This window comes from Phaenicophaeus curvirostris, chromosome 10, assembly GCF_032191515.1.
Source record: "Phaenicophaeus curvirostris isolate KB17595 chromosome 10, BPBGC_Pcur_1.0, whole genome shotgun sequence".
Lineage (NCBI taxonomy): Eukaryota > Metazoa > Chordata > Aves > Cuculiformes > Cuculidae > Phaenicophaeus > Phaenicophaeus curvirostris.
Genome location: NC_091401.1, coordinates 19,727,103 through 19,752,982, shown reverse-complemented (window position 1 = coordinate 19,752,982; position 25,880 = coordinate 19,727,103). Strand labels below are relative to the sequence as shown.

At 40.1% G+C, this 25,880-nt stretch overlaps 1 protein-coding gene across 3 annotated transcripts in view; it reads left to right on the top strand.

The window, feature by feature from the left end:
* The window catches only part of FNDC3B (fibronectin type III domain containing 3B), a 201,648-nt gene that overhangs the window by 156,915 nt on the left and 18,853 nt on the right, over positions 1-25,880 (top strand). For all 3 annotated transcript variants that reach the window (XM_069864562.1, XM_069864563.1, XM_069864564.1), the window contains exons 15-23: positions 947-1,085; positions 1,611-1,682; positions 2,161-2,279; positions 3,106-3,211; positions 6,564-6,736; positions 8,851-8,964; positions 11,063-11,212; positions 14,871-15,151; positions 21,321-21,533. In XM_069864562.1, coding sequence (XP_069720663.1) covers positions 947-1,085; positions 1,611-1,682; positions 2,161-2,279; positions 3,106-3,211; positions 6,564-6,736; positions 8,851-8,964; positions 11,063-11,212; positions 14,871-15,151; positions 21,321-21,533 — 1,367 coding nt within the window. The remainder of the gene's footprint in view (positions 1-946; positions 1,086-1,610; positions 1,683-2,160; positions 2,280-3,105; positions 3,212-6,563; positions 6,737-8,850; positions 8,965-11,062; positions 11,213-14,870; positions 15,152-21,320; positions 21,534-25,880) is intronic.

The following is a 25,880-nucleotide window of genomic DNA, read 5'->3' as shown; positions in this document are numbered from 1 at the left end:
GTGGCTTGTTTAAATAAGCATATGAGCTAGAGAACCTCAATTACTTTTTTGGCCTTAAAAATTGCAAATTGTTTTCCTCCGACACATGTGTTGGAGGACAATAGAAACGTCTGCTCCTGAGAATAACAGAGCTCCCCAAGTGGAAAAGTTCCAGATAGCTTTTATTTACAATTAACAATTTTAATAAATATTTTACTACTTGCTTCCTTGGCAGCAGATCTGTGTTCCAGAGACAAGTATGAGCTAATACAGATCTCAGCAGCTACAAAGTTATGGTTGGACATGGTGATCCAGTGGGTCTTTTCCAACCTAGTGATTCTGTGAAAGTGTTGGACCTTTTGGAGTTCCTTGTACAATCCTGACTTGCTCAGTCTCTTGGGTGGGTCTTTATGACTTTTCCTAGTTTAGCAGCCTTCTCCCTGAAGTCAGCAGAAGGTGTTCTTGAGTTAGACGCAAAGGATTTGGCTGAGAAAGTTTTATTTGTGCACATCCCTCTCATTTCAGTGCTTGTAGATTACGTTTCCTGTTTGCTTGTCATGTTACTTAAGCTTTTAATTGTGTGATTGCTGATATTGAGAACTAATTTGTTTTAAATAGTTTGAAATGCTTCTGAAACAAAAATATCCTTGTTATTGTCATCATTTTCATCCTTTGTGAGTAAATAACTGCTAGTTGCTATGTGACTTTTTTTTAAAGGGAAAAACAGCAGTGCAGCAGTGCTTTTATCTTAAACATGTCATGATCTAGTGGAGGGAGGGGAAAAAATCAATGTGATTTGTAAAGAAACGACATGACAATACCTGTTATTAGAGTCCCACACACTCTGGGATGTGATGTGCTTTCCAGTTTAATGGTATTTGTGCAATTACTAAATGAAGTCTCACGCAGAACTGTCAGAAAAGCAGTTACAGTAGACAATGGTAAACTTCTTGTGGTTTCATTTCAGCTCTTTGCTTCTAATGTGGAAGGAAAGAGTTCTCCCAGCGAAGTGTTGGTCTGCACAACAAGCCCGGACAGGCCAGGACCTCCAACCAGACCTGTTATTAAGGGGCCAATAACATCTCATGGCTTTAGTGTAAAGTGGGGTAAGCCAGTACAGTTTGTCAAATAAAATTATATAAATATGTGTTAGCACTTAAATTTTTTATGCTTCTCTGTCTAAAGTTCAACATGTTTGGAGAACTTGACAACTTAATTTTTGTAATATTCTAAAAGATGCATAGAGGTTCTTTTGTTTTCAGAATAAAAAATGTTAGTTTTTAATTGACTAAGTTGGACTGAAGTGCATCTTCAGACTTTTCACCTTCCATTTCATGTCCCATTGCAGCAGCATCCAGCTGCTTCCTTTATTGATGGGGCAAGCCTCCGTATTGCATCTCTTTCAATGCTTTTCCCTACATCTTGTTTGTGGCATTATTATCCAACTGCCTTATTCTGACTGATGCTGGTATCTAGCTGCTGCTACCCACTTTGACTATAAATTTCTTGATGCAGTTCGTGAGGGGGCGTTTGTGGAGGAGAGGCAGCAGAATCAGGAACAGATTCTGTAAATCTTTTTGTTCTATTTCACTCTTAATTTGGATTTACTAACAACTTGACTTATTTTTCAGATCCTCCACAGGATAATGGTGGTTCAGAAATCCTAAAGTATCTGTTAGAGATTTCTCAAGGAAGTCCTGAAGGTAAACTTGAAAAAAATGTTGTCTCTATTTCAATCCATTATAGCTACTATAAAGAATTAGTGATATTCTGGGGCAGAACATACAATTGAAACTAAGTTACATAATTGGCAGCCTTAAAACTTGCAGGGTTCCTCGGAGAGCTTGGGTTGGGCTTGGGGGAACTTTTTGTTTTGTTCAAGTGTGGTCTTTTTCTGTAATACTGGTGAAATTTTGGGTTAAATGGCTGAACCTATTGTTTGGTTTTATATTTTTAGTATATTTTAGAAATATTCATATTTGTAAGTATCTATATTTGTATATGTGTCTATATGGATGTATGACTTTAAGTGGGAATGATATTCATAGTGATATTAACAGTAATCACTTTCCTGAAAAAGACAATTTGTGGAAGACCACACTAAGGATTTTCTTTCCTCTTAGAAGCTAATAAGCTTCTTGCAATATAATTTTTCAAACTTGGCTTTATCTTATTTTTTAGCAAATCAATGGGAAGTGGCATATAGCGGGTCGGCTACAGAATATACCTTTACTCACTTGAAACCAGGCACTTTGTATAAACTCCGGGCATGCTGTATCAGCACTGGCGGACACAGTCAGGTAAGTGCTATTTAACAATAGGGAGTGTATTTATATTTTTCAGAGAAGTATCTGCTGGTTTTGGTAAAAGATTCTGCTTAAAAAGAAGGTACATATTTTTCCCATGGCACGGTACAGCTATTCAAATTGAAATTAATCTCATGTTGCAAGTTGCTGAATTTTAGAAGATTTCTATGTGTATTTGATGGGGGTTTTTTTCAGGAAAACTGCAGTTTAGTCGATTTTGTTTTCTCAAAACCAGTCTGCAGCTGTTTATACTTGCACTAGAAAAGACCATTGTGTTAATCTGATCTTGCCCTTTGCTTGAGGAAGAGAACAGACTTTCATGTACGTAAGCCCTTACTGACCAAAACTAGTGAGTGAAGATGCAGTAGGGGTAGTTTGTTGTAACAGTTAATTACCTTTCATGTAGCTCAATTCTTCTTTAAATTCTTGTGTTCCATTTTCCAGTCACTGATTCCTGTCATTCCTTTCCTTGTTTTAAACTCATTTCAGTACCTACACTTCTATTACTCCTGCTTTGATTTGTATTATGATTAATAGAGTACACTAGGGTTTGATAATTACTTTAGAAACAGGAAATTAAAATAAAGAGCTCCACAACATCAGGCATCAACATTTCTTGTGCTACGGTTGTGAGTGTGCTGACAAAGAACTCTATTAATTGTATTTTTAAGTAACAAAGAATCATAGCATCTCCCATCCCTTATTGTTTTATACATTGGTGGGTGTAGAAAACAATTTCTTGTGCCACTTTCTAATCATGCCTAGCTTTGGTGGTGGTAGTCATACCAGAGAGCTAACTTCAGCTCCTCTTCTCTTCCAGTGTTCTGAAAGTTTACCTGTCCGTACACTGAGTGTTGCACCAGGTCCCTGTCGGCCACCAAGAGTTTTGGGGAAGCCGAAGCACAAAGAAGTACAACTACAATGGGGTAAGTCACTGGAGAATGTCCCTACTGAATAGTTTTGATCTGATTGTTAGTTGCTAAACTATCCTTAGGGGTTTGGGTTTTTTTCCTGTTGCTTGGCATTATGAAAAGTTGTGGTGAGTTCTGTTCACTGGGAAGTACAAAGCAAAGTCTGGTAAAGCCTGTGTGAGTCAGAAGTGCAGCTTCTCTTTGACTGCTGTGGCTCTTTGTTGGGTTTCTGAACTTAGCTGTCCTCCAGCTGTTCTTTAAGCCTGATACTTTGCTCCCATTTTTGTTTTAGGACTGTCTCTGTCAGGACTATGAAATATCAGCTATATTAGAATATCTATCATTTTATTGTAAAAACACTCTATGATTCAAGATATTTTTTATTCCTTTGCAATACAGACTTAACAGAAGTGTTTTGCTGCTTCCAGTGTAGGGGTTCTCTCAGCAATTTAAGTTAGAACATATTGAGGATTTTGGGTGGCATTTAAACCCTGATCCACAGTATAACACACAATCCATTGGACATCTGTAATTTTGCAAAGGTGCTTGGACCATGGACAGGACACTCAACTGTTCCGAAATGTACATTTTTCAGAATACAGGGTACATGTCAGTATGAAACAAATTTTTCTTTATTATAATAATCTTGCAGCATCCAAGATTTTATAGCATCATTTGTTAAGCTAAATTCTAGAGCTGTACCATTTCTAACTGACGAATATATCTCAAAACCAGCATAAAAATTCACCTGTGCATCCAGGATGTTGTTTCTTGGGAAACTGTATCCCATATGATGGAGCACTGCATTTCGGAACCACAGGCACAGGGATTCTGTGGTACTGGCTTGTAATATAGCATGCAAATATAATCAAATACGTTGTTTTGATGGGGAAAAAGGTGCTGACAACAAAACAGATACAGGCACAGAAAACAAACTCCGTTTCTCAAAAAGTTATTCCAAGTGAATATATAAATAATAAAAGGAGGACTAGGGAGACCATACAGTCCCTATTGGATGCAGAAGGAACAACAGTGACAGGGGATGAGGAAAAGGCTGAGGTACTTAATGCCTTCTTTGCCTCAGTCTTTAGTTGTAAGGAGGGTCGTTCCGTCTGTGTACTAACCCAGGAGCTAGAGGAGCATAATGAGGCTCTCGTGATCCAAGAGGAGGTGGTCAGAGCCTTGCTAGCCCAACTAGACACCCACAAGTCTATGGGGCCGGACGGGATTCACCCTAGGGTACTGAAGGAGCTGGTGGATGTGCTGGCCAAACCCCTTTCCATCATCTTCCAACAGTCCTGGAAGACTGGGGAAGTCCCACTGGACCTGATGTCGTGCCCATCTACAAAAAGGGCCGCAGGGAGGACCCAGGAAACTACAGGCCTGTCAGTCTGACCTCAGTGCCAGGGAAAGTCATGGAACAGGTGATCTTGAGTGCTATCATGAAGCACATGCAAGAGAACCGGGTGATCAGGCCCAGTCAACACGGGTTCACAAAAGGCAGGTCTTGCCAGACTAACCTGATCGCCTTCTATGACAAAGTGACTCGGCTGCTGGATGAGGGAAAGGCTGTGGATGTGGTCTTCCTGGACTTCAGCAAAGCCTTTGACAGAGTTTCTCCCAGCATTCTGCTTGAGAAACTGTCAGCCTCTGGCCTGGACAGGCGCACACTCTCCTGGGTGGAAAACTGGTTGGATGGCCGGGCCCAGAGAGTGGTGGTAAATGGTGCGAAATCCAGCTGGAGGCCAGTGACAAGTGGGGTTCCCCAGGGCTCAGTGCTGGGTCCAGCCCTGTTCAGTGTCTTTATCAATGACCTGGATGAAGGCATCGAGTGCACCCTTAGCAAGTTTGCGGACGACACTAAGCTGGGTGGAAGTGTCGGTCTGCTGGAGGGTTGGGAGGCTCTGCAAAGGGATCTGAACAGGCTGGACCGCTGGGCAGAGTCCAATGGCATGAGGTTTAACAAGGCCAAATGCCGGGTCCTGCACTTGGGGCGCAACAACCCTCTGCAGTGCTACAGACTAGGGGAAGTCTGTCTAGAAAGCTGCCTGGAGGAGAGGGACCTGGGTGTGTTGGTTGACAGCCGACTGAACATGAGCCAGCAGTGTGCCCAGGTGGCCAAGAAGGCCAATGACATCTTGGCTTGGATCAGAAAGGGCGTGACCAGCAGGTCCAGGGAGGTTATTCTCCTTCTGTACTCGGCACTGGTGAGACCGCTCCTCGAATCCTGTGTTCAGTTCTGGGCCCCTCACCACAAGAAGGATGTTGAGGCTCTGGAGCGAGTCCAGAGAAGAGCAACAAAGCTGGTGAGGGGGCTGGAGAGCAGGCCTTCTGAGGAGCGGCTGAGAGAGCTGGGGTTGTTTAGCCTGGAGAAGAGGAGGCTGAGGGGAGACCTCATTGCTCTCTACAACTACCCGAAAGGAGGTTGTAGAGAGGAGGGTGCTGGCCTCTTCTCCCAAGTGACAGGGGACAGGACAAGAGGGAATGGCCTCAAGCTCCGCCAGGGGAGGTTTAGGCTGGACATTAGGAGAAAATTTTTCACAGAAAGGGTCATTGGGCACTGGCAGAGGCTTCCCAGGAAGGGGGTTGATTCACCTTCCCTGGAGGTGTTTAAGGCACGGGTGGACGAGGTGCTGAGGGATATGGTTTAGTGTTTGATAGGAATGGTTGGACTCGATGATCCGGTGGGTCTCTTCCAACCTGGTTATTCTGTGATTCTGTGAAGCGTAGCTTTTAGGTTGTCATACAGGGATTCAGAATCTCATAAGCATTAGCAGTGTGACTAATAAAGTTAGAGGACGGCAGTCGTCTGTATTTTTACTGGGTGTTCATAGGCTTTGCCAGAAATCCCATCTATAGGTACTAGTTTTGGAGTGTACGTGACCCCCCTCAGCCTGTGTCCAACCATAGCCAGCAGCCAAGACTGGGTCAGACAGCCACCAGGTGCCTCCTAATTTCTTTCTGTCCCAGAAAGGGTGTATTCAGCACTGGTTGCATTCTTTGTGCAGCTTTCTGTACTTTTCTCCTGCGTCAGCGATCAATTGTTTTGCATGCAATGCCAGCTTTGATACAGGGGCAAAGAAGCTGAGACAAAGCTTCCGAGGGGGAAAGATCATTGTCTTGTCACTCTTCCGTGTGATGATATGATCTGTGAATGTTTAGAGTTAAGAGTAATATTTATTTTCTTCTAAAATATCAGTCGTATCCTTGGCTGATATATTGCAGGGAAGGCATCTATCAAAGAGGGAAGTCATTGCTGATAGTTTGTGTCTCTGTGTGTTTTTATGTCTGTGGTTTGTGAAGGGAAATATTAATCTTCCTAGCACATGTCCTTATGTTATTGATGAATTCTGTGTTTTCTTTCTAGATGTTCCTCCCTCAGAAAGTGGCTGTCCTGTCTCAGAATACAGCGTAGAAATGACAGAACCCGAGGAAGTTGTTTCTGAAGTATATCATGGTCCTGATCTCGAGTGCACTGTCAGCAACCTCCTTCCTGGAGCAACGTATCAGTTCAGAGTGAAAGCTTTGAATGATGGCGGGGTACGTGCAGCGTCCTTTGGCTTTTTCTCGCTGCAGGTGGTACCGTGCCTGAGATGGGTGATGCTGGGAAGTGATTGTGTGGGTGCTGGTGATCAGAGAGGTGAAGGGGAGAGAGGAAAAAGAAAATAAAGTGAGAAATGCTGAAGGAACTTTTGAGGAAGAGTGGCGATTTTGAATCTGGTACTCTTTAAAAGGAGATGTACTAATATGACTGACTAAATTGTACAAAATGCCTGCCAACAGTTGTATTTGCTTACAAGGAGGAATCTTTTATTCCCCTTCCACTGCATCTCTTCTTTTTGCTTTGAATCCTAGCTATGTAAAAACAAACACTAAAATTTCACACAGGTGTTGATATATTCTGAGGAAAATATTTTTGATTATTTTTTGTCTTTATTTGAAGAAATACATGTTTTATAGATTTGATTTTTTTTCTCTGTTTTGTGATTGCCTTTGAAGACATGCTTTCCCAAATACATCAGAAACTGTCTGATGTCCGTGGAGATCTGCTGAAAGACCCTGTTGGTTCAGTGTGGTTTGGACTGGTTCTGCTGAGCTTTATAAGAGCATTTTTCCAACCTTTTTTTAATAATGGCAATCCCGTCAGCAGTACATACATATGTGTGTGTTCCCAGGAAATATTGATGATGAACATAATGTAAAGGTTTAAAGTTACCCACTTACAGGAAGAAATTCTGTTAAAAATTGACTTAGGTATTAGAAAATATGCAAGGCTGTTCAACTGTTTTGTCTTAGAAATATTCACTTTTTTTGTGAAAAAAGTAATCAAATACACATGGAGAGATTGAATTAGTTTGCTGAAATGGGAACAATTGCCTACCTGGTGGCTTTGGATATGTTACATCGTAATTTTTTTCCCCCTCCTCTTATTTTTTCATTTTTGTTTTCCTTCCCCCCCTCTTTTTGGCAAAACAATGCTTAAAGTTGCAAAGCATTTCTAGTCCCCCCGCTTTGTTAAATGAGAGAACTGGGTTTGGATTGAGTTTTTTGCCAGATGCAGAAAATGGGTGCAGGTGTTCTTTTCCAGATGCCAACACCTTTCTTCCTCCTGCTAGATAAAGAAAATAGCAGAGAATTTTTGAAGTGTACATTCTTTGTAATTCAAAGCAAGCCATCAGTGTTATACCTTCTCGAGTGTGGATACTGACACATGCCTGTGGAGAAGTTTTCTGGGGTTCATAATTTCATCCTTTGTAGTGGCTCTTTTTTTTTTCATACTTGCTAGTATTGTATTCCAAAATAAGTGAATATCAGTGATTTTCTTCTAATTGCTTCCAGTGAAGTTCCTTTGTTCTGGAGAATGATTTCTAATTGTTTGGGGATGCACTGAACAAACCTCATTATCCCGCTCAGCTGCCCTCAAAAAGGCTATTTTCTGCCATTTTCTCTCCTGTCCTAAGCCAGTTTTCAAGACTCTGGGTATTTGTCTTTTGCTAATAATGCATTTAAATTATTCTCCTACCATGGGCTCAGAAGTTGTCTGAGCAGTTGTGCCTGTGGAGCTAAGCTGTACACAGCATGCGTACAGCATGCCCCTGCACGCTGAACTCTACTGTTGGAAACCCATGCTGGGCTCCATCACATGCTATCCTTCTATAATTAACATGTGGCAGACATTTTATATAAAAGAAGCTGGATTTGGGCTCCAATATGTGCTTTACTGTTGCTGTGCTCCCCGTATCCATGAGAGGAAGGCAGTTGTGCTGGGAGGTGGCACAGACATGTGAACACGTTAATTTAAGGTAAGGTAGAGGGGCAGACATTGTTCCTCAGTTACTCTGTTGCTGAGTGCACATTCTCACTTCTGGGTGAACTGGAGGTGGCTCAGGCTTTCCCAGGCACTCACCGCCACACAGGAGGGTGTACATGCTGTCTGCACATACCTGAGCTTACCTCACATTTAAACTTTGCAGTAATTTACATGGTCTCATAATGAATCCTGGTGTTTGGTGCAGAATGTCAGAAGCCTGGTCTATCTTAGAGAAAGTTTATTACAGTGAAAAAGTTTGTAGGCTGTTTTTGGAAAGCCTTTGAGGAACATGAGATGTGTGTATGCTTATATATTAATGTACAGGCACCTTGTTCCCCTCTAGTACGGGCCATATTCAGAAGCTATGGAAGTCACGACAGCAGCAGGACCACCTGGCCAGTGCAGAGCACCTTCCCTCTCCTTTCTGTCTGACACATGTGTACTTGTAAGCTGGGAGGTAAGTCAGGTGCTTGTTTAATTTCTGTCTTCCTTATCTAAACTGTTATGGGCACCACAAAACTTGAAAACTAGCTTCAGAGCTGTTCATTGGTTTGGAACTTTTTTTGTGCAAGAAAACTCAATGCGGAAACTCTTCTATACTAGAAAATCATCTTTTCTACTTTGCCCTTTAAAGAATTTCATAAAATTGACCAGGAGTCATCTGGACCAGGATTCAGACATGAGGCCTCCTACGCTGGCGTCAGATGATAGAGCATTGGTCGGGTGGAGGTGTTCTCTGCCAGCTTTTAGCATGTCAGTGTGTCCTGGGGTGGAATTGTGAAGGCAAATATTTGATGTTTGGCTCAAGCTGGAGCCTCTGATATGAAATTGAGTCTGTACAAATGCTTACGATGCAGCTTTTCTTTTCTCAAAAATTGTTTGTCTCTTCCCCAAATATTTACTTTTATTTTAGTTTGTGTGCGTTCCTTCTCCATTCTCCAGGATCTTAGACACTGGGCTCTTAAAACAAGCTTTAGCTGCAATGCTGAGGGGTTGTTTGATGTCATTGCAAAAAAAAAGGTGTTAAGTAATTAAGGCAGAAAGGAAAGAATGTTGTGATAAATAACACTGTGATGTGGAGCGGTGGGGCTGTATTCTGCCAACAAAATTGCTTTGAAAACCCTGTAGCCATGCCAGCCCTGCATCTGTCAGGTCCCTCCATAAAAGGATGCCCCTGTTGAGAACTAAGTTATTAATGTTCATGAGATGCTCAAATAAATGGATTGTGCTAGCAACATATCTTGGTACAAATATAATCTGAGTTTAATTTTATAATGAAACAGGTGAGTTGGAGGTACTCAATATTTCTTGCAACATTTTGTGACACCATGCTAGAAGCTACAGTAAACTTCTAAATGTCAACTTTTAAATGAATGTGTAGACAGGCATTTGGTCTCCCCAAATGTGAGTGAATACAACAGTGTTTCTGGTAGTCTCTGTATTTATATGGAGGTTATATTTGTTTATTCTAGCTAAAAATGAAGCTGTGGAAGGAGGAATGTGGTTTGCTGTGGTTATGTTTTCTTAAAGAGTCTGTCATTTGTTGGCTGTTATGAGTATAAAGGAAAAACAGCGGAGGACTGGAGAATGGACTACAGAGCACACTGCTGTGCCTACATGGCATTTTTATACATTGTTTCAGAACAATGGCTTTGCAGTTCTGAATGCTCCTACAAAAGGAGCTGGAAGCCCCAAGACAGAGCTGGAGAAGCCCCTGTGCAGGGTTGTCATTGTGACATTCAGCGATGTTCTGGATCCTTTTACTGGAAATGATGCGTACCATGCTGTAATCACAAAGTCTTTGTCATATCCTAGACCATACTTCTGCATATGGAGCAATCCTTTCCTGAGCTGTTTCGGTACAGTTCTAGGTAGTTCTGTTAAAAACACAAACTATTTTCTTCTGAGAGCTGTGCTGTTACGCCTGCACTGGCTCATCTCCAGGAAATTCAGGTATTCATTCCACGTTCCCCTAGGGCTTTGGGATGATAAACAGATTGCTGAGGACATCTGGATCCTGTAGGAGTCCTTTTGTGGATGTTAACATACCCCTGTCCACACTCCCATGTCCCATCCTGGAACCATTAGCTTGATGGGTGACTTTTAAAATCTCCAGTGACCGCCTGGCTTGTGGAGGTTGCTCTTTCCTCACATGAGTACCTACTTCAGGCTTGAAGGCTAGCTCTTCCCAAGCTTTGCTTTGATCACTCGAGTAGCCTAGGCTAGATTGATGCTTTTTGGTGTTTTCTGTGGTTATGCTTCTGCTATGTAGACAGAATTTATTCTTGAGTGTCCTGATGAAAAGCAAAGTAGCTGCATACACTTTCTCTTTTCTCTGAATTTGTACCAGGTAATTTTTATACTGAATTGGCCTGTTTGAGTAATATATTAGGGAACACTAATTCAGTGTGTTTCTATTTGCTGCAGTAATTGTGTATTAATTTTAAAATAAAGGTTGGGTTTTCTTCCCCATGTACTTTATTCTGTACCCAGTGAAACATAGAGATCTGAAGTGCTCATTTCCGAATTGATCCGCGTAAATATTTGTGTTACAGAGTCCTGAATGTTCTGGTGCTGACATCTCTGAATACAGATTAGAGTGGGGAGAAAATGAGGAGTCTCTACAACTCGCATATAACGGCACAGATACCTGTTTTGAAATAAGTGAATTGTCAGCGGCAGCGCATTACTGCTGTAGGCTACAGGTATGGAAGTAAGGAGGTTTTGCATACATTGCTAAGTCTAAAATGCAAACAGTTTCCTTACACTGTGTTTGGATTTTATTATCATTAGCCTGTGTGAAGTTATGTGCTCTCTAAATCGGAAGCAATATATGTTTATTTTAAATAATGCAGACTGTTGCCATGTAACTGAACAGTTTAGATTCAGCACAATGCAAAGTGATAAACAAGGGAGTTGGTATAGCTGTCAGGTCTCAAGTTGCTATCATCTATCCTGTGGTTTGTTTTTAGTGAATAATGCTTTTAACAGCCACCTTGCCCTCTGATATTAAAACTAAATGCTAATGTTTACATCTACCTCCCAACTGGATCTTGGAAGATTCCCCTAGCTTAGATAATAAACTCCAACATCTGGTTCATTTATCAAGTAAAGCAAACCAGCCGAGTAGATTCCAATGTATATAGGAGATAGTAGCTGCCAGCAAGTGGGTCCACTTCATTACAATTTTATCTCTTGATTTGTAAGATTGGATCTCACATAGAGTGTCTATATGATTTATTTCTCTTTGATCTATTTCTCTCCTATTATTTGCAGTAAAAAGTAATGGTTAAAGTATATTTCTTTTATATGTATGTGAAAATAAAAATACAGTACTTTTTCTCCTTTGTGTCTACTGAAAATAAACAAAAGTAAAGTAAGCTGGAATGAAGTAAAAATATTTTTGCCCAAGACACTATTCCACAAGATTGATTTGTATGTAAGGCAGAATACCACCAGTAATCAAACCGAAAGTTCACATACCCACCCAGCTGGCAATGTGTGGACCACCCAAGGTCGTTTCTTTGATCAGGGACAACATGCTTCTGTTGAGTGTTTCCTTCTTATAAGTTGTTGAGTTTTTTTTAACAGGACATTGCATTTATTTTTTTTTTAACAAAGTAGCTTTTGAGCAGTGGGACAACATCCAAGGAGCTTGGGCCCCCCCCACCTCTAACTACACTCAACTGTATTTTCTGACTTGGTCATAGCTGGCCGTATACCTTGCACTGGCACTGTTGGGAAAGGTAAATTGAAAGAGCATGTTGTGAGAGTGGCTTGGAAGTATGAGCCGGAGAATGCCTCTTTTGCTCAAGAGGGAAAGCATTCAGCATCCGCTGGGCAGGGAGTAGCCCGTGAGACCACTTCTGTGGTGAGCCGAAGAGAGCTCAAAGAGATTTTAATGTTAAAAATGGAAGCAGCCAGTTGGATAGCATCTTTGTTTTCAAGTAGGTGTTCATTTTAAAATACATGCCACAAAAATGTTGCACAAATCTACTCAGTTTTTAACACAGCCAATATAATTTAATCCATAGGCAGAGGTTAAATGAAATGCACAACAGCACCAGGACATTTTATTGAAATCCATCAGTGATCCATGCGTTACTTTCTAGACGGCTTCATCCTCTAGATCTCATCTGTGTAAAAAAGTATGTGTAGCAGACAAAGAAGGAAAGTTAAATAGTATCAGAACTTTTAGTTCTTTTTTTGAAAAACAAAAAGGAGAGCTGTTTTTCTTACATTAGCAGCTTTAACAGATATATCTTTGTTACTTCTTAAAAATAAGTATTCCCCGCACTACGTTTACTCTGCCTTCTAATTAACGCGCAGTATTGTTATCTCAGTCTACAGTAAAGCAATAAAAGAAAAGAACTGAGGAATTGGGCATATGTAAGTGCAGGGCAGACAATTTGTCTTTAATGTTGCTCTACATTTTTCATGTAATGAATATCCTTGAAAACAATTGTGGCTTCTGCAAAGGGAAATATTGTGTCATTTGGGGGTGGGGAGCATCTAGGAAGCAAAGAAGAATGAAATTCCCATCGGTTCTGATGATGAGATTGTCCAATAAAGCAGTCGAAAGCACCACTAAAAATAAATTGCTTGGAGCAAGATACAGATTGCCAAACCCTGGTTTAGAGGCAAGACAAATAATATCATTGGCAGACCACAAAACAAGGCTCAGTTTTAACAGCTCTAGGAGTGCTTCACTAAATAGAAGATGTCCCTGGAGCAGGATTTGTTTTGAAGGGCTTTTTAAAGGCTGGCAAATCTAATTTTATTGTATCTTTCTTCAGTTGAACAAAACTCCTCCTGGAAATACAGAACATAGCTTTGTGTTTGTTTTATGCATAGCAGAAATAAGTTGCTTGTTACAGTTAAGCATAGATAAGAAATCTAATAGTTTTTGGCATGTCCTTTCCTCCCTTCATAGTCCTACTGGCAACATTGTAAGACTGAGTTTCTAATTAAGTGTGATCTAGTGGCAGACTCTGGGCTCACTCTCCCAAGTGCAAAGGAGGTGTGGATGGTACTGGCCGATGCCAAAAGCTGCTTTTGAAGATCTGTACCTTTGGGACCTCCTGTAGCTCAGGCTGTACCATAATACGCTATCCTAAGCTGTCTGGATACCTTGTGCGGGGTTGTATCAGGAGGAACCCAAGTGTCAGGTCAAGGGAAGGTGGTATTGCCCATTAGATGCCGTTCATGAGAACCTGAAATACGGTGTACAGGTTTCCTCCAAGCATAGGTTGAAATATAGATGCTCAGGTCAAATTTAGAGAAAAAAATGATAACTGTAATGGTAATTGAGGATTGTAACAGTGGTCCATAGGGGCTGTGCAGTTTCTCCCCTCGGAATTTTTCAAGACGTGAATGGGCAGAATGAGCAACCTGGTCTGTATTTTACCCTGCTTGAAGTAGCAGGTAGCACATTAGATATGTGCCAAGATCCCTTCCAGCCTGCACGGTTCTGTGATTATGCACAGAGGAGCTTATAATACTCCTGAGGAGGCAACGTTAGTAGCTTCCCGCACCGTTGCAGTGCAACGTACACAGCATTTACCCATTGCTGAGCGTCAACTGATAAAATAAACTATAATTGTGCAGTGTTGAGCTTGCAAAGACAACAGCCGTAATTCATGAGCAGAAGCGCACCAGCTTTTGAAACTTGATTTCCACTGAGATCCTTGATCTGTGCATCAAGATGAGAAGCTTGATAAATGGTTGCTCTCCTCTCTTGTGGAAAATACACAGCTATGTGCTCTGGTTGTAGTTTGCTAGTGGTTTGTGACTGAGTTATAGACTTAATGCCACGCTGAGTTCCTATATTCTTATATCAGAAAGTTCTTAGCATGAAATGAGCTATTAAGTCTCTGAGTTAGGAACTAGCACCACTCTCAGCAAGCCAAATACCACTTATGTCTAGGCGGACTCTGCTTGCATAAAGCATCTGATGTTGCATTCTGCAGTATACTGAGATTTTTACACAGGGCAGTGCAACACTTTTGGGTAGCCCATTTGCTGAACAACGTGATGTCATCTGTCAGTGACAGCATGACCACCGTAACATTTTCCCTTACTAAAAGTTTGCTGCTGATAAAAAGGTTGCTGTTAAGGTTGATTAAATAGCTATTAGGGAAAAAAGAAATATTCTCCAATATATCTGAGACATGCTCCTGAGTAACAAAAGAATATATTAATTGTTCTTGTAAAGGCAGAGGGATGAATCATGCTTTAGAGAATAAGCCAATGATTCTCAGAAGAATCCTTGAAACAGCTTCAAGCTGCACAGTTCATTACTATCAACTTGTTAGACGTGAAAGAATATTCATCCTGCAAACATGTGGTTTTTTTGACTCACAGGCTATTAACCAGGCAGGAGCTGGACCCTACAGTGACCTGGTAACCTGCAGAATCCCCGCATCTGTGCCTGATGCAGTCTCTACCCTCTCTGTGCTGGAGGATGAGCACATGGATGCCTATCAGCTCTCACCCTCTGTGTGCCTTGTACTGAACTGGGAAGAACCATGCAATAATGGAGCTGAGATTACATCATATAACATTGACCTGGGTGACATCAGCATTCCAGTAGGAAATGTTACAAGTTATGTTATCAGTGATTTGCTTCCAGAAACCTCATACCGGTAAGTAATTTTTTTTTATGTGGTGCAGAGCACTCGGAATGAGATTGGATAGCTTAATTTTACATGGGAAATGTTGATGACATTTAGCATAAGTAAAAAACCTAGGGAGCATAGAAATCTGTAGTAATTCCTTTAATAAATTAATAGTGGTATTTCATATTCAAATACTGCACCCCTCCCCTTTCCTCTTCCTTCCGTTATCTTTGATCTCTCCTTTTTAAGTTGCTTTGCTAAGATAAGGTTATGCTGGTAGGTAAATTAATTTAAAAACTGGGAAATAACTGAAATTTCAATCCGACTTCTCTTGTTTTCTCAGCACTAGTGTTCCAGGGGTTTATATTATTAACTGTATTGATCCCTCTGTTGGGATAGCAATTTGCACACAATGTACTTTTATTTGTCTAGCTGGCATATGGAGATTAAGTAACAGATAATCTGATTTTAAAAACAATTGTTTCAGATTCTGAATTTCTAAGTGACTTTGCCAAAGCTTTATTCTATGTATGAACTACAGGATCACCTCTTCTAGCAGACTTGCTGGCTTAGTGTAGCTTAAAGTGTTGGTAAAAATACTGCATGTGAGTAAAACTGCACCATGATTTGAACTAAACTGAGTTCCTGGTGCCATGTCTCCTCCCTCTCCACATTCTCCTGTGTTTCTCACAGTCAGCCTTGCTTCAACACCTGGTGCTTATGTGATTTTGAAGCTAGACCAGGGAACACAACTGACTGAAGACTAGTCAAAAACCTAATAAAACTAGTAAGAAATTTAAGAGTTCGCCTATTGTCTGGCTACCTAGCTGTGGAACTGCATCGTCTTTGAGGAGTCTTACATTCCCTGATTTTTCCTCATATGTTCAGTTGAGTCAAAACAGCTAAAATAAAATGAGAGTTTTGATCAATGGAGTCAAAACAGCCAGAATGGACCATCTAAATTCTTCTCTGAAGATTGCATTCTTAAATCTCTTTTAGTTTTTTTTAGAGAGTTCATGGTTGTCTACAGCTTCCTTTAGAGAAATGTCCTTTTCTCCAAAGCCTGGAAATGGAGTTGTGAAATGAAAGAATGGGTAGGACATTACATTTCAGTCATGCTGCAGCCTTGCCCGTAAAGCTCTTATTCCTGCTGCCTTGAAATGTGGTGTTATGCTGAGATTATACTGAATTATATTTTTTTGCAATATTATTTCTTTATTTTGCAAAAAGCGCTGTATTAAATTGCGTATGTTAGTCAGGAAGTCTACATGTCTTTGAAATGAAAAGACTAAAGCACAAGCATTAACTGCAAGTGTTCTAAGTGTTGTTTTGAAACTAAATTCTTACAAACAGCAAAAAACATTGTGAAGAGCACAAACCAGTGGATGACTGATCAGCAGTAATAACAGGTGAAAGCTCTTTCCTTTAACAAAACAAGAGAAAGAAACTCCCAAATCTTGCATCTCATACCTATCAGGGCAGTTGAGTTGTAAAAGCACCTCATATATAGTTTGAAGTATTTTTCTGCTAGTAAAAGTAGATGTATCAAAGTCGTTTTGCTATCAGCTGTGAACTCATTCATTGATGTTTCTTTTTCAAGCCTATATACACCTGTCTTTCATCAGGGGATGTCTGTGCTCTAATAGATGTATCCATAAGAAACATATTTAACAAACTGTTACAAGGTTTTGGGTTTTTTTCCTTTCCTGTTTTAATCAGGAGTGTATTTCAGAACGTCACTGATCTCATTCTTTAAATTTGCCCACCCATGGTTTTTCTTTTCATGTCAGCTTTGTTTAACTCAATTAGCTATTCTCTCTCCCTCATGTTTATTCCCTGCTGTGTTTAAAAGCAGCGAATGCCTTGTTTTTCCTAGACTAAGCAAGCCGAACACTTCTGTGTTTAAGGCTCTGAACTCTCTTGCCAAAGTTTCGGCAGAATTTGAAGCAAATCAGCAAAGGAGATTTCACTGTCAATGTTTTTGTAGCAGTCCTAGAACTGAAAGCAAATCTTGGTTATTGTAAACCCCACTAGTCCAAAATAAGAAGTCATAGAATCAGAGAATGGTTTGGGTTGGAAGGAACCTTAAAGATCATCCAGTTCCAACTCCCCTGCCATGGGCAGGGACAGAGTTTCCATAGGGTCAGGTTGCTCAAAGCTCCATCCAGCTAGGTCTTGAACACTTCCAGGGATGGTATTTCCACGACTTCTCTGGCCGAGCTGTTCCAGTGCCTCACCACCTTCACAGTAAAAAATATCTAATATCTAACCTAAACCTACCCTCTTTCAGCTTAAAACCGTTACCCCTCATCCTATCACTACTCTGTGATAGAGTCTCTGCCCAGCTTTCCTGTAGGTGAAGGGAGCACTGTTTTGAGTAGTGGTGTGGTTAACAAAGTGCCTGTGTCCACCCCATTGTGCTTGTAAGCTTAGGTTTGGTATTGCTCTGCTCCTTCCAGCTTCTCATGGGGAACAGCTGTACATGAGCAGCTCAAATATATACTGAGCAAGCTCCAGGCGCTTTGCACAGCATGGGGGGCAAAGCTGACAAGTTTGACAAGTTCTGTGTCTTAGTAGTAAATCCAGCCAGCATGCCACAGGAAGGATTTGCGTCCCAAAATACATTCAAGGCAGAAGGAACCGGGGCATGCAGCTAATGGCCAGTGTAGGGCTAATTTCAGGAGGACTTCTCCAAGGTCAGACACACACCAGCTCTCCTGTTGCCAAAATGTCAGCATCATTGCTGGTGAGCAGCTGCAGAAATACGTTTGAGAATTCTGCAGACTTTCCTTTTTATTGGCATAGTTATGAAGCTCTGAAAGCTCTGATTAGAGGGCAATAATACTAGTGGACTGGTTTCCTGTGAACTGATGTAACTGAGTTGATAAATTTTTGACAATAAATAAGTATTCAACTATAATAGAAATACCAATTTTCTGGCACACTCTGTTCCCAAGTTTTGCTCGATGCTTTCTGTAGTTAATTGTGCTGTGCTGTTGTGATACTTCACTACCAAACAGCTTCCAGTTTTTAAGAATGCTCATTTTCCTTTGGGGATGCATAGTTTACAGCAATTCATAGTAGCCTTACTGAATTTTAATAGCAACACTTAATTATAATTTGGTGTAGAAATGAAAATTCGGGCAGTTGTAAGTTTTTAAACTGTATCGAGGAAAGATCTTCCAAGATAGAGAGAGAAGGTTGCAAGCGGATGATCAAGTTAGCAGTTCTTGAGTGGGTTATAAAAACAAAATTTATGCTTCAAAGTGTAAAACGAAGTCTTGCTCCAGCCTCAGAAGAGAGCAGTCTGAGATTCATGGGACCGGCTTTTCTGGAGGCTGTGTGTGACGAGTATCCATTATGTGCAGGCTGATGATGATGATGGCAGAGCATGCTGCATCTCCTCCCTTCTTAATGCCCATGGCATTTTAACTCCCACAGGTTTTGTCATGCGAGCGTACTGCAACTAGTGGCATTCCACTTATGGGAACTAGCGAATCAAACTCTACTCATGTCAGTCTTTGAGATTAATTCAAAAGTGATTTTTCGGTTTGGAATACTATACAAAGGATTTTGTGACCAAACTGAAAATAACATCTTATTTAGTGTGTGTGTTTTCTTGGGTCATGATAGAATGTCTATTAAAGATCTTTTAATGGTTTCTAAATATGCCAAGTCTGATTTATTTTTTTCTAAATGTTTAAAAGATGCGGTGGGAAGATGTGAGAGTGAAAACAAATACTAATGATCCAGCGTCTGCAGAATTAGGTGCTATTCATAGATATTCTTTACGTTTCCAAAAAACTTACTTTCAAATTGTGATTGTCAGATTTTAAAACCATCTTTCCCAAGTGGTGTTTGGGGTATTTTAATTTAGCACCATTAGTGGAAAAAGTTGAAAGGAATTCAGAAAGTGGTTTTATTGCAAATATTTGTACATGTCTATGTACTACTTTTACACAAAAATGAAGATGTTAATCAGAAGTTGATTTTCCCATGTATTAGTTCTGTAAACAGTAATTGGTTTCCACTTAATTATGGAAGTTGTCTTGCCCACTGTCGCCATTCCATGCAGATAGAGGAGCTCAGAGTGTCACAAGCTGAGGCGGAGACACAGGAAAGTGCTGGAGCTGGAGCTGATATCCTCTCCCACCACTATGTGGAAAGACCATTACATATTAATGTAATGACTTTTAAATCTGAAGCAAACCAATAACGTAGTGTCTGTATTAATTATTAGAAACACCTTTTGTTCTTTTTGTGTCAAATACTTGTGTGCAGCAGTTGCAGAGGAGGCTCCCACTAGGACTTTGTTCCTGCCTTCCACAGTTTTGGACAAAGAGGATGAAATTACTGTTGTATGGTGTTTAAGGTGGTCAGCATGTGTTTCCTCAAACTGAAAGAAAGGTTGAAAGGAAAATGCAGCTTCACACTAAGCAATATTTAACTGCTTTTAATAGCTAGGCCAGTAAGCAAAGGGTTAAGCGCATGTTTACAAGTGGCTGTATAAGCAGGGTGAAGTCTTAATGTACAAATACTTTATCTACATCATCAGTGGATAAGGCTCTATTATTTTGCAATATGTTTATTGATCTTTTAACTCCTTGTGTTCTTGAAATTGCAGTAAACGATTTCTGGGGAGTTTGATAGAGTTGTCCTCTGGAGGGTGTTTCCTGTTCCCTTTAACTCTACCTAATTATTTTCTAATGGTAGAGATGAAAACTTGCTGTTCAATGCAAAGTAATTTTTCATATGTTATTTACTTGAACTTACATCACATTATGTACTTCAATGATAATAAGTAGCTATGCCCGCCAAAGGCAGTTCTGTTTATTTTCTGCTTTCTGTGAAGCACACAGCCGTAGAGGTATATTAGATTCTGCTCTTCTCCCTTTTCTCCCTACCATCTGCCCCAGGGAGTTCTAGTTTCTTGGTGGCTGATAGTTTTGAGAAGCAGCAGCAGCAATTCTTGTAGAGTATTTTACCATGAGAAAATATTGGGCTACTGTGCACAGGATTTCCAAAGTAAATGGCATCTGTCCAGCTATCTAAACTAGGCTGATCTATCTAAAAACTTGATTAGTTTGCCCATCCTGTTTTCTTTTATTTTCATTTTGATTTAACAAGCTTTTGAAATCTTTCAGGCTCATCTGTACCAGTATTTTCTGTTTACAAAGAATCTCATATCTCAAGTTCTCAAAGCTCTTTCAAAATGCATATCTCACTTTTTTGTTATGATGTTGCTGTTGATGTTACCATAGCAAAACACTGCTGCTCTTCACTCATTCCTGTAAGCAGATTCTCACTGTGCCAATTATTAAACTAAGGTGCAGACACATAAGAGAGAGTGGCAAAACAGGAGCCAAGTCATTATCTTAAGAAAGAAATAGAGTTTAGAAGACTTTATCAGTCTTTCTTAAATCTAGGTGAGTCATTTGCTTTTCTCGTCTTCTGAATGTCCTTAATGTGATTCAGATGGCTCAGGAGCTTTTATGTGTCTTGTGAGAGTGACTTGAGTCCAACTTCTATTCAGTCTAATCGATAGTTGACTGATGGTTAATATTTCCATGGCTTAAGATGGCTCTACAAGGCTCTCCATGGCTCTACAAGGTTTGTAGATTGAATCTTCTTGGTTAGTTCTTTCCAGTAGAATTTCATGTTTAAATAGTGTGCTTTCTGAGATGATGCACACAATTAAATATTACTATTATTTGGTCTTCAGAGATATTTACCAAAGTGGAAGTAGGTTTCACAGTAGTCACACCAATGCTTTCACTTAATGTTTCCACCTGAAGTAGTTCATGCCCTTGTTAGAAACCCACAACACACTTCTGCATTTTATTTTTTCATAGTTACACACTCCATGTTTTCCAGGACTCACTTGTGTCTCTGCTGTTGTCCATGTGGTTAAAGGGACTGCCATCAGATTGCTTAGCCAAATCTTCTCACCTCTGCCTTACAGCATTTCTTGGTATCTTCACTGCAGCTCTTGCACTGTGAACAGGATGATAATAATTGTTACGTTTACAGAGCGTTTCATTTGCCAAAACACAGCACCGGTAGCTTGGAGCAGGCATGGTGTTAGTGATGGAGCAGCCAGGTCCAGAAAGCTGTTTTGTTTCTTGAGACTTTTGTATACCAGGAACCTCATGAAAAGCACTTCATTTAACATTTACTTTTTTATTATTTATTTTAGGATCAGGATCCAGGCTGTCAATGAGATTGGGGCTGGACCATTTAGCCACTTCATTGAAGCAAAAACCAGGCCATTACCACCTTTACCTCCTCGGTTAGAGTGTGCTGCAGCAGGTCCTCAAAGCCTGAAGCTGAAATGGGGAGACAGCAGTTCCAAGCTTCATGCTACTGATGACATGGTCTATATCTTGCAGATAGAGGACAGAAATAAAGGGTAAGAGATACAAATCCTCTACTTGAGTTAATGGCAATTCTGTTCATCATAATGCAGTTGTGAATCACAGTAAGAAAACATGCTGTTTTCCTGATTACTTCATACTTAAAAGTATATACAAAATACTGTTTTGAAGGGGATTCTATGCCTATTGTCTGAGCAAATTATGTAACAAAACTGCTGAAGTTATTACCGAACGACCAAAATCGGTGCTGTACTACTGAAGTTTTAGAAAAATCCTGGCCCCTCTGCCAGTAAAAGTTAATACTAAGTTTCTTGGTTATTGTGCTTTACCCTTTGTAATATACAAAACAAAAGATATAACACCCAATGTGCTGTGTGTATTAATAAAAGGTTACAAAATCAGAGGTCTTGGAAAGGCAAAACTAAGCAGAACAAGGCTTTTTGGGGGCAACACAATGGTTGGGGTTTTGCAGCTGTAATAGTTTGGTACATTAGAAAATATGAGCTTGGCATCAGCTTGGTAGCTATGCAATAATTATGAAATAAGAAAGCAGAAAAGCTCACACCCACCATGTTTCATTTCCCTAACATTTTTTTCAAAGCCATGAGAGCTTTTGGTGTGCAAGAAACACAAAAATGAGCATTAAACAATCAGTGCTTAGCCAAAAAGTATTTTCCCATGCAAACTTTTTATGGGAAGATTAGGTAATATAAATCCAAAATTGTGATGAGATATATTTTATTAAAAAAGAGAAAGAAATATGTGAGTATTGCCTAATAGTCTGAGCTCTTCTATGAATAAATATCATAGATGGCTCATCATTTCCTAAGAAACACTCTCAGCTAGTTTAATTAGGTAAAGTAACTGATGTATCAAGTATATAATCCTTAGAGACTTTCAGTACAGATCATTATTTGGTGTAAATTAGCATGATTCCTTTCATTTAAATAGAGCTGTGCTGAGTTTATGCCAGCTGAAGATCTGGCCCAAAAGCTCTAATTGTAACTAATAAAACCACCATGAGTAATGCCTAAAAACCTCCCAATGTCTCAACTGTACTGATGCAAAGAGGGTACATGCTCCCCTGTACTAATACTGAGAGCTGTCCAATGAATATAAATGCCCATTTGAAAGTCTGCCTGATAAAACCAGTTTCTTCAGAGTGCAATGATGCTTGGCAGGAGCCCATCACCTGCAGCAGCATGTGATCAAGTCAGCTTTAAAGAAACATCCAGCAGGCTTCTTTTGTTTGCTTTCATGTAGCGCTGCAGGTAGTATGGTGAAGAGTTGTAAATTGTTTTAAACCTGGTTTTATGTTGGAAGAAATAGTAAGTTTGCTTGTAAGATTAAAATATGTTATGTTACCTGGCAGCAGAGAAGGAAAGCTTTTTCCCTTTTGCTTTTGCGCAAGGCCTTATTGCCATCCTTTGCTTCTGCACAAACTTTTTACACTGCTCTTAAGAGCTGTTAATTAGGAGGAATTTGAACTTGTTGCTCTTTGAGGTCTTGGCTTTAAATTTGGCTCATAGTCTATGTGATCTCCCAAAGATGCAGTGAAACTTAGTCGTCTGCGTTGCACTGTCTCATCCTGCTTGAACAGAGACCTTGCATGAAATAGCTTCATTTGACGGCTGCGTTTGTAGCAATTAGTTCAGCAATACCTGAAATGAGCCATAGCCCTGAGCCCTCTGGCTGAATGGGTTTGCTGTTGTCTGTGCCGGGTGGTGTGTTTGAGAACATTTTGAGCTGTCAGGTCTTGCAGTAAGATATATTTGTTTGTTCCCCATCTGTCAGTCCCTTTTTGCTCCTCATTGCATGCATCAGTCACAATGAGAAATGTTCCTGAAAGGATGCAGTGGCAAGTTTTTGTACATTCAAGACAGCTATCATTCCTAATGAACAGAGAACGACAGCCCACACATGAACTGGTAGAAACAGCAGCTAGTTACAGACGTAGGAGCACCTCTGCTATTTGTTGCTGGCACCACAAAACAAACACACAAACAGCCATCCTTCTGACAAAATGTTTAAGGCAAAGAAAGAAGCAAAGTCAGGCTTTACATTCCACCCCGTGACTCAAACACTTGTCACAGAACTCAAATCCAAAACTTGGGTCCATGCTGTCGACAGTGGTGACGCTTATTAGAAGGGGAGGGGATGAGGAGAATAAGTCTGAGGAAGAGAGAAGGAAGGAACAGTCATGTCCCAGATCCATGAGCTATCAATTTGCCCTGTCGAAAGACAGGGGGTGTTTCCCGGATCCACAAGCTGTTCTTCTGGTAAAGATTTAGCTCTGGGTTTGTGTAGTGATAGTCAACCAGTGCTTCTGAATGTGTCCTGATCATTAAGATTTGTTTTTAACTTTACCATGCTGTAATGAGACATAACAGGTCAGTTATTGGAGACTAAATGTTTCATTGATTGCAAGACCTGTGAAGCTAAATACTTGGAAATCTCCTGACGCTGATTAATGTCGGGTCTTGGAAAGGTGTACAAATCAGACACGTACCTGCTTTAGCTCTCCTTTGCTCTTCAGTGTGTGACATTTAGGAAGATCAAATTAGCATCTCTTGTCCTTTCAATTATGTGTAGCACTAAGTGGAAACGAAGAAAAATCTGTTTCTAGAAAGCACAGTACATTGGAACGGTAGTTGAGAGTTGTTGACCTTTATGTAAAGAACACTATAAAATTTCTTTCTTTTTTAAATAAACTATAAGTTGTGACTTCATTTCCTAACTCTAGTAATGTCAAGAAAATCATCCAGAAGACTGTGGATTTTTCCTCTCCAAGTGAAACAAATGAGCCTAATTATAGTAATGCTTTCAATTTTTTTTCCCTGTACTCATAATTAGTCTTTAGTTGTTCCTACAACTAATTATACCTCTAAGTGTGTTAAAATGCTTACAATAGCAAGCCTGAAAAACAGAATTAGCAAGTACGTTATTAGTGGGTCATTTATCACTTGTTTGTGTTTCTTTTAGATGAATATATTTTGCAGTTGAGTGAATTCTATGATTGTTGTGTGTATACAGAATCCCAATGCAAATATATATAATTATACATTAAGGGTGAATTGTTGATGAGAGGCAGCTTAAACATATTCTTTAAAAATACCAATGAAGAGTCATTGACAGTTCTTGATAAGTCTGCTTTTGTAAGTGAGTTGTAAGGGGTGGCATTCACTGACTTCTAAACTGTGATTGCTTTTGTTATAGTTATTTACTGAATGAGTTATGATTCTTTATCACTGGGTAAGCAGTAGTAGTATTTCCCTTTCACAGCGTATGAAAGATTATTTATGTAGCTATTACACTGTTTCAAAACACTTTGTTAAATTATATGTGCTTGCCGTTTAAGGAGATAAAATTCTTTAATGGGAGTGAAAAATTGACCACAAAATGGAACTTGCCTAATGACTGTAAATTTTAATTGAGCACAGTCATTGATCACACACTGTCTTTTTCTGGTTAGTACATGAATATCCTGGAGGTTGTAGATGTACATCGTATGTAGTACTGGAAACTTCTAGTGACTCCAAGAAAGAAATGCCATTTGTAACGAAATGACATTATCCTTTCAATTGATTTTCTTCTGCTTGGAGAATTTTACCTTAACTTAAATATAGGGTGAACTCTTCCAGAACATAGGCATTTCTTTCTGGGATAGTTGATCACTGCCTGGGTACAGCTATCCTGAAGCAGTTTCTTGCCTTATGGTTCCTTTTACTTCACAAGAGAGACTAATGAGTTGGTGTATTAATTTTTATGAATTTAAAATACTACCTCATTAAGTAATTCTTTGACCAATTAGCTTCAGCAAGCTAGGTGTTTTGCACGGTGATGTTTAGTTACAAAGCTGTGCCATATCTACCTGAAAGCACTGACAAAAAATGCAATAAAAAGATTTACAAAGCAGTAATAATATAATAACCATTTTCTGTGCTCATTGGTGTGTAGAGAGCTGTTGCAGCCCGCCAGACAGTGGATTGATAACTTCAGAAGGAAGAACACTGCTGCACCGTAGCCCTTTTGCAGTCATTTCTGAAGGCTGTTGCATTTCAGGAGGCATCACCCTTTGTGTTCCTTCCCCCAGGAGTGCCTGTTACTATGATGCAGGCAGCAGAGGACATCTAAGCTGGAGGCTCTCAGCTGCCTTCCAGCAGTTCAGGTTGTCTTTCCTTGCTCAAGTTTGGTAGGTTGTGAGTAGGGTCTTTAGAGCCCAAATATGAGCAGAGGAAACATGCAAAGTTTTCCAGTTTTCCAAGGAAGATGTATTGGTCCATCCATTTCAGTGCTTGCTAACCCAGATGTTAGTGATACTCCTGGTCATACGGTCATTTCAGTTGCATGTTATGCTCTTTCACTGTTTACAGAATACCTGT